The sequence below is a fragment of the Labrus mixtus genome, chromosome 10 (genome assembly GCF_963584025.1).
Source record: "Labrus mixtus chromosome 10, fLabMix1.1, whole genome shotgun sequence".
Taxonomy (NCBI): domain Eukaryota; kingdom Metazoa; phylum Chordata; class Actinopteri; order Labriformes; family Labridae; genus Labrus; species Labrus mixtus.
Window position 1 is genome coordinate 26,138,348 of NC_083621.1, and position 9,590 is coordinate 26,147,937.

General features: G+C 40.8%; 1 protein-coding gene across 1 annotated transcript; it reads right to left on the reverse strand.

Annotated features, from left to right (window-relative positions):
• Nucleotides 1-309: 309 nt before the first annotated feature.
• On the reverse strand, nt 310-4,234 carry cysltr1 (cysteinyl leukotriene receptor 1). Its single transcript, XM_061048896.1, has 2 exons — nt 4,064-4,234; nt 310-3,296 (listed from the first exon to the last, which is right to left on the reverse strand). The coding sequence occupies exon 2, from the start codon at nt 3,282-3,284 to the stop codon at nt 2,244-2,246; it is 1,041 nt and encodes a 346-aa protein (XP_060904879.1). The 5' UTR covers nt 3,285-3,296; nt 4,064-4,234; the 3' UTR covers nt 310-2,243.
• Nucleotides 4,235-9,590: the final 5,356 nt, after the last annotated feature.

The following is a 9,590-nucleotide window of genomic DNA, read 5'->3' on the forward strand; positions in this document are numbered from 1 at the left end:
GTTTAACAAACGTATAGACAAAGACAACGAGAGGCACAGTGGAGAGATTAAAACTAACAGAGCTGCGCCCCGACTGCTGGCTGACCAAGCAGGGCCATCCTCTGATTGGTTAATTGCCTCCTGCAGCTGTGTTCCAATCACGATTTTCCAGCAGACAGCACAGGTGAATGATATCTGGCCTGGAGCGCACACACACACACACACACACACACACACACACACACACTCACACACACACACACACGATTTGCACACAGGAAGGGGGATGCTGCTGGGGCTGTAATGATATGATACTGTGATATAGCACACTGGACTAACACTTTTTTAAAGATTTATTGACTCACTTATCAAACACAACATAACAGAGTTTGAAAGAATACATGAACAGCAGGATCTTTCCACAGGAATATTTATCTTTCTTGCACATAAGAAAAATGATACTTGCTTTAACATCAGTGCACTTGATATGAAACTCCATCCTGTTACTGTAGCATAAAGACTGGAAAGAAAGTGAATCCACACATGATTCAACAAGTTATATACAAAGACGTGTTTCACAACAGTGCTGAATGCAACTCTTGTTCCATTTAAAAATGATACTTGCTTTAACATCAGTGCATTCGATATGAAACTTAGGGTGCGTTCGAATTGTCCCTCCTATCTCCTTTCACTATCCACTTTACCTTAACCCCGGGCAAACGTCATGAGGTTAAGGAAAGATGTTAGGAGAATTCATAAAGGATTTAGGGAAAGGCGATCTCGTTGCTCTTACAATCCGACCACATTTCCACTAGGCCACGTCATTAACTGTGACGGGCCGGCGGAGGTTAATGACGTGGGTCTGCCGTGTTGAAACTACAATGTTCAGAAAATGGACTACAAAAAACGCATCTAAAAAACTTTCCCCTGTGCCTTCTTACCAGTGAAATAATCCTAATTATCACAAGGTTGGGATTGAAATAAAAGCAATATAGACTACCAGGCTACAAGTAAGAAAAGTGAAACCATCACCTTCCTGTCCACTCAGAAATCAACATCAGAATAAATATGATTGTATGAAATGAATTGTTACATTTATGTAAGATATAACCTACACATAATGTTTGAAGCATACAAATGTACAACTGCACAAAACATTCTTAAGTGAATTAAATATGTTGAATAAAACATCATCTGTATCACTTTACGATCATCGTTCATTTCCGTGAACAGTCGGATGCGCGACTTGCTTTAAATGTTGCGGCCGCAAAGAATTGTGGGGCGGCATATCTCATCTCCTTTCGTAAAGGATGGTCCGGTGTATCCTATGCTAAAGGAGGTTATAAAGGAAGCATTGACCCACCTTTCCTTAACTTTTAGAGAATTCGAACGACTCTTATCATGGCCGCCACTTAAATGCTTCCGGGGTTAAGGTAAAGTGGATAGTGAAAGGAGATAGGAGGGACAATCTTACTGTAGCATAAAGACTGGAATAAAAGTGAATCTGCCCACACATGATTCAACAAGCTATACACAAAGACGTGTTTCACAACAGTGCTGAATGCAACTCTTGTTCCATTAAAAAGGATATTACTTTCCCTTTGTTCAGAAGCTTGGGGCTGAACTACTACTACCCAGCAGGCTGAATTTTATATTAACTTCAGAGATCTCAGAGTGGTATCAGACTTTTTAAAATGTTCAGATGTTTTATTAAATCCACTTCTGAATACCAAAATGTGTGATGTTTTGTAACTCCTTGCAGTGCAGGAAATCCATAAACGTGCCTTTGACAGGTTTGATTGTAACACATGTTTCCAATCATTCATTTAAAAATGACGTGAAACAAGATATCAAGTGTCAAAAATACGGGTAATGATAAACCAAATTAAGAAAAAGTGTTTATGTCAAGCACAAGAGAATGGTAATAACTTCTGATAAAAATACATTCAACAGTATGGAACAATATTCATAATGCCACAAAGATGCTATAACATGTCATTAACACAATAATTACTTTTTGTTCAACATTTACATGCAGGTCGTGGAATAGAGGATTCAACATTTTTAAAAGACAATGCAGAAAACAATGTACATTACAACATTATATAAGCAAGAATGCTTTTTTTCTGAGACTTGCAACTTCCTCTTAAATTCTAATGTAAACCAACCTCTCTTTTTGACTTCAATCTTTAACTTCTTCTCCCAACATCCTTCCTCTTTTTTACCGAGGCTACAAGCCATTCTGAAAGCTCTCATATTGTAAATCAACTGGCTGTCAGCTGGTGGGTTTCTCTAGGCTCAGAGTCCGTGGTGGTCTTCAGCCTGTCTGTACCGCGCAGGGTGCTTCTCTTCACAGATTTGCGCATGGAGGACAAACGTCTGCGGAAACCCTCTCCAGAGAAAAAATAAAGCAGTGGATCAAAGCATGAATTGGCAGCAGCCAGGCACAGTGTCACCACAACAGACTTCTGCATGGCAATCCGCTCTGAGCAGGTGGTTTCTGTCCGAGACAGAAAGTTCAGGTGGATGGAGCGCTGCACGTGGTAGGGCATGAAGCAGACCAGGAAGGTCAACAGGACAATGACGATCATTCGGATGGCTTTGGTGCCTGCGCCGCGTGTCTGCTGTCTGGAAGATTGGGTGCGGAACAGCAGGGTGCGGACTATGCCAGCATAGCAAATCAGAATGACCAGGAAGGGCAGGGAAAAGCCCAGCACCAGAGACAAATTGTTCAATATGACTAGTTTGTCCACAGCTGAACCTTGTGGAGGCTCAAAGCACTTGGTTTTATTTGTGATGGGGTCAAAATACTGGCCAGACATCAGAAAGGGTGAAGATGAAAGACAGATGAATAACCAGATACCCGCACACACCATGCGAACACGGTTCTCTGTCACCAGCTGCAGGTTCTGCACAGGGAAGACTATGGCCAAGAAACGTGTGAAGGACATAGCGGCCATGAAGTAAATGCTGCAGTAGAGGTTTACATAGAGAGTATAGGAGCTGATGCGACAGAGGAAATCCCCCTGGTTCCATTGGCCCTTGTTCACATAGTAGATAACTCGCAGTGGCAGGGTCATGACACACAGTAGATCGGACACCGCAAGGTTCAGAATGTAGACATGGAAGGGTGAGCTCTGGCGATTGGTTCTGACCAGCACCACCAGAGCGAAGCCGTTCCCCACCAGGCCTAACACAGTGATGAGCGAGTAGGCGGTGGAGTACACCTGGATGCGGAAGTCATCAATGGATGGACAGTCTGTAGAATTGCTCCCCGAGCTGTTTGTCACGTTCACTTGGGCCATTTGTGGTCACACCTGCAGAGAATCAGATAAACGACATGTGAAACAGAGATAATGTCAGCGAAAGAAGCAGACGTTCATGCAAGACAAAAAAACAATCTGCTTCATCTAGAGGGTGAGAAATGTGATGTGGCAGATTGTTTCTGAGATCTTGTGCTGTTTCGCAGACTTTGCAGAAAACTTTACACTCTAAATGCGTTAGAGGTTTTTTTTTTTGACAGATGACAAAAGCCTTACCTGTTTTGGGTTGCGCTATAGAAGACAATCATTGAGAAATGCTGTGACATTGTTTATGATGAATTCAGACAGTTTTTCAACAGATCGCATAATTTCTCTCAAAGGATGAAATCCTGAGATCAGATCTTCTTATTTTATTTACCACATGTACATGTACATCAGATTAGAAAGACCGAAGGGACTTGCATGCATTAAATGTAAGCTTCGTGCAAAGGCAATTTATAAAACCCTCTCTCTTATTGCTATCGACAATATAAAATGCATCAGAGTCTGAATGTTGTGTTAGTGTTTGTAGCTCTGTATGAACTGTATGAATTGTCTCTTGTTTGTGTGTTGGATGAGGGAAAACATTTGAAGCATGTTTAAAGAAAGTTTATCTGATATGAGGATGTTGATATTGAACGCTATATTTAATGTGTAACATCACAGTTGCATGCATTAACTTTAACTATCCACTTGTGTCTTCCCCTTAGAAATAGAGTTAACATTTCTAATTTAGCAAAACGTGATAATCATGTAATCAGTCTGCAGAAATTTCCTCTTACCGCTGAATTCCTGTGTGGTATGCTGCAGCCTGTCTGTTGATCTTCTCTCGTGGTAGATGTGCTGAACAGCAGCTCTTCTTCACAGTGTGTCAACTCTGCCTCTGTCTCTCGTCTCGCACATGTCACAGGAGTAGTTGTAGGAGGACTCTGCAGAAAGTAGCTGTCTCTTCACACCCTCAGTTATTAGGAAAGGAGGGCTGGTCTTTCTCTTCTACTGTGCAAGGTTACAGCATCAAGCCCTATGACGTCACCAATGCTGCAACTCATTACAGTACATTTAAGCAAACAGGGTTAAAAAAAAGAGAGAGAAGAAGAGTTGGATCAACACAGGAAGTTGTGCTTTTGTTATGAGTTTGCCTTATCAGTTGTATTGAATAACCTTTCATTTCTTAAAGTGGACATATTATGAGAAATTCACTTATACAGTATTGTTGAACATATATTTGGGTAACCTGAGTGTCTACTGATCCACAAAATGTGAAATAAACCCATCCAGTCCTTTGTTTGTGGTCTGCATAAGTCTTACAACACAGATAAAAATGCTCTGTTTCAAATGTGCTCAACTCGTAATGTCACAAGTGGGAGTCTGGTAAAAAAAATAACTTTCACTCCCCTGGTATCTCCACCCATGGACTCCACCTCCAGCCTAAAACAAAAAATTTGCGCAGGTCTGCTATTTTTATTCTCGTTACAGAGGAGTGATGTCTACCTGGAAAACTCAGGAGGGGTCATTACATTTAAAGAGACACACACACCAAAACGGAGCGTTCTGAGAGAGCTGGTTTATACAGGGTCACAAACCTCCTCTGGTGCTTGATTCATGTTATATTTTGACCAAAGCACAGCATAGATGTTTCATTTAGACCACAGGGGACTGTTTGAAAAGGATGAAAAGGGGGATAATATGTCCTCTTTAAGCCCCATCTCATATTTCTCACTTGTTGCATATATTCTTGTCCGCCTATTCAACTCCATCAAAGATGAACCTGTCGATCATCTTGTTCTGGTTGACATGAAGGATTTTCTAAAACTATACTGAGAGAAAATCATTCTTTCCAAAATATTTCCAAAATGTACAGTAGGGGCTTATCGTTCTTAAAATTAAATTAGGTGCTCATTTGTGGGGTACAGTTTATGTGATGATTTAAAGGAAAGCTCTCTAATTTTGTTGTTAATGGAATATATGTGGGGTAACATCCAAACTTTTTTATTTAAAAAGTATCAGAGACAAAATTATTCCAATAAAAAACAGCAGAAGGTGTTGAAATCACATCTTTTTTAGAGCATGAATAATTCTATTGTAATTTTTTTTTTTTTTACAGTAAAACAGGTTTTAGCCACTGCAGTGTCAGCTGCATTCAACAAGGAAGAGTCATCTTGTTGAAGGAAGTCCTGAAGGATGTCACAATATACCTTTGCTGCATCACACACCTTCAACTCATCATCTCATCTGCTTCAGTATGAAAACCCTGGTTTCCCCTCCACTCACGGCCAGATTATTCTGTGTACTCTGTAGTGTTTGTTGGCCACCCTGTAAAAAAAATTGTCTATAGAGTTTATTCCAGTGATTTCTAACTCTGCACCATCTGCAATCAAAACAACTCCAAAGATCCCCTAGTGAGCCAAGGAAGCAACATCAGTGACAGAATTCTTCAGTGTCCACCACTCAGCTGAAACCAGCCTCAGCCCTGAAATATATCCCATTCAAACTTTCAATTTGTGTCTGTGTCTGCTTCTGGCATCCTGAGTTATGACAAAGCCATACTCTTAAGATAACTATAATTACTGCATGGCCAGACATGTTGATTCATATTACTGGATGTGTCATTGATGACACACCCTTGTTAAGTAATTTGTTCAGTGGAACAGAAATGTATAACCAAGAACCAGTTCTATGACCTGAGACCAGACGGTATGAGGTTTCAGGGAAAGCAAATAAAGAGAAGTCAACCAGCCCTGAGCCCTCTAAACTGATGATGGAAGACTTCTTTTATTTTCTCGGCATTTCCTATTTATGTTGCTAATGAGCGTGATTTACGGTTAGTTGATAGAGTGCGGATACTGCAGTGGAAATGGGCTGGCTTAGATTTGCAGATTTGAAAGGCTTGTGGTAAAAGGGCAGTATAATTTATCTATAACTCATTTAGTGGTTAGACAGACACAAAGTCAAACTTTTAACTCTTGCATTCAGGAGCTGTGTGCAACAACACCACTTATGATCAGACAATGATAGCTCTATAAGCTTTGATAGTTTATAAAGTGCACCACATCAGAGCGCTATTGTGGTTTCTGAGTAAACTCTTTGGAGTAGCCTGGAGACACAGTACAAAACTTAAGCTTTTTAGAAACGATTATTGATTGGATGAAGATACTCTCAACAATAAGGGAAATTAAGAGGTCATAAAAAATGCACGTTAACCAAGACTTTATAAAACCACACATGAGCTGCATATTAATAAATAAAAAGATGTCAAGATCAAAGCTTCAAATTTGACCTGTCTGCATTGTAGGTGGCAGAATAACAAATGGTCTCTGAGTTGAGTGCAGCTTCCTGTGCTGTTTGGGATCATTATCGCAGTGATCTGCAAAATTCAATAATGTGGGCGGGAAGTTAAAGTGCTTCGTACATTAAGTGCATCCTCCCGAGATCCACTATATGATAGTATCTGAGACAACAATCTTCTCTTTGTATTGTTTCTATTCACTCATTTTCAGGACGTTTGCTGCTTCATTAAAAAAGTTAGCCAAAGTGAATGAAAAACAAAGCTGCTTTTTTAAACACAACTATAAGTAAGTGGTAGTTGCACTTTTCCAATCGATGACACACAAGACAAATATCTTCATTGAGTAAAAGCTCCTAGCAGTATGTGGGTGGGAAGTCAGTGGGGGGTCTTCCGTTTTGTGGCATTGAAGCAACAAATTGAAAACTTAAAAACAAATAACTTTCAACAAGGAGAATTGCATACACCCATTTCCACAGTGTGCCCCCGCTCACCTGCTTCAGCACCATATTACTAAAAAAAGCCCGGTATTGAGCAAGCTTTGACACAGGCTGCCTGATGTCGAGCTGGCCATGTCAATACACTCTGTGTTTTACGACAGTGCAGTTACACTCTGAGACCTTTGGTGGGTGCCAATGCGCACCAAACCAAATTCCTTCATGATGTTGCTTAATAGACTTGATGATCGGTCAGTGTTGAAGATATTAGAACAAATCTCTGATGTGAATGGGACTGACAAAATGGTCGGCCTTTTATACTGTTGAACTCAAGTGTTTTTAGTTTTGTGAGATACCTGGAAAATTTGGAAAATGATTCATATTTCTACTGTATAACACTATTGGCTCTAGCAACCTCTCCATGGTCAACAGCTTCATCTACACAGGATGCTTCCCGACCTATTTGAAACATGCAGTGGTTCAGCCTCTTCAAATTTTAGACCCATCTCCAAACTCCAATTACTATCCAAGATCCTGGAAAGAGTAATCTACCAACAAATTAATCAATTTATAAGCATTAATCAAATATATCAAATAAACAGCCCTTTTAAAAGTTATTCCACAACCTACCTCATCACCAGGCTTAAAGACTGGGTTGGGATCCAGGGGCAAGCTCTGAACATGCTCAAATCATACTTGGAAAACAGAAGTTTTAAAGTATGCCTTGGTAATATATCGCGTCCCCCTCGGTCGCCCTCACCTGTGGGGTACCTCAGGGCTCAGTTTTATCGCCTCTGTTGTTTTCCCTATACATGCTGCCACTGGGTGCCCTTATAAGGAATGGTTTATCCTTCCACTGCTTTGCGGATGACACGCAAATATATCTCCCGCTCAAAAGCATTAACCCACACTCCCTGCAATCACTACTAGACTGCTTCAAAGAAATCAAACTGGATGGCACAACATTTTTTAATTCTGAATTAACAAAAAACTGAGGTAGTTCTGTTCGCACCCCCTGACTCCTCCAACTTAATCTCTAAAAGACTTGGCCCACTGTCTTCTTAAACCCTGTGCAAAAAAATCTAGGCGTTACTTTGATTCAACCTTCAAATTCGACAAACAAATCAACTCTGTGGTCAAAGGCTGCTTCCTCCAAATACGAACCTTACCAAAAGTAAAACCGATCTTATGCTTCCAAGATGCGGAAAATCTTATCCATGCTTTTATTACGTCCTCCTTGGACCACTGCAACTCCCTCTATAAGGGAGTCAGCCAGTCCTCCCTCTCACAGCTGCAGTACGTACAAAACAGTACAAAAAATATATTTAACAGGTACACTCCATTTTAAAATGCTAGAGCTTGTTTTTAAGGCACTGATTGGTCTAGTCCCCTCTTATTTAACAGAACTTTTAACCCCTTACAGCCCATCAGGTTCACTTAGGTCCTCCGAGCAGTCTCTCCTTGTCGTCCCTCGAGCTCAATGGAAACTCAGGGACCACTGTGCCATCTCAGTGGCAGGCCCCCGTCTGTGGAATCACCTGCCTCCCCCCAACAGAGAAATTAACTCTTTAAATTAATTCAAATCAAAACTCAAAACTCACCTTTTTGCCCTGGGCCTTTGAAACAAGTTGAAACAAATGTAATATATTTAGCCTAGGTATGTATGCATGTAGTATGTGTGTGTATGTATGTATGTGTGCGTGCATGTGTACGGGTTGTTGGTGTCGTTTTTATGCACTTTGGTCACCTATACAAATAAACTTGACTTGATTATATCAGCTTCTCTGGACCGCCTCCTATCCACCGCCTCCTATTACCCCTCTAGATGTCTGCGCTCACAGCAGAGCCTTCAGTCATGTAGCCCCTTCTCTGTGGAGTCACTTAACAGTTTGTGTCCCAGAGGCACACGTCCTCTACTTTTAGGAATAAAATGTTTCTTACGGTTAAAGATATATATGGTGTGAGCTAACACAGCCTCTAGAACTTGTTGGACCAGAAGCGTCTCATCCTCTCTCTCCATCTGTATGCACTCATGTCCCTAGAATAATAGTACAGAGTATCTTCCCAGAAATTTCTGTTGTACTCTGGATAGTTAAAAGGGAACATTGTGCAGTACGATCATTGAAGCATCTAAGGGAGGAAACGACTGATAGCAGGTTTGTATCTGGGACACCAGACACAAACAGACTACTGGCAGACTCTTCTTGTTATCATGATCACAACCTTTTTGATGACCAGGGTGATTCCCTCGCCTCAACTGAGTTCTGTTTTGATCTGCCTCACATTAAGGCTGGTGGGAAAATTACTAAAACCACACTCACCAGCACAGTCACTGGTGATGGGGAATATAACGATGTTTTAATGGAATACATTCTGCATTTCTTAAACCTCACATTAGTATTGAAGAACACGTCCCTTTTAAATTAAAAGAGGAAGGAAGCAGATATCATGATTATAAATCCAATGATTTTGGCTCAAAGTTTTGATGTTTGTTCAGCCCTGAGGAGCATTGCCAGCTGGTTTACTGTGTAGTGGAGCCCATGAAGAATAGCTGAGCTCTCTGGTGCAGCTAATGGTGATCCTAACAAA

Coding starts and splice junctions, on each gene's coding strand:
- cysltr1 (XM_061048896.1), bottom strand. CDS start 3,284: ATGGCCCAAGTGAACGTGACAAACAGCTCGGGGAGCAATTCTACAGAC.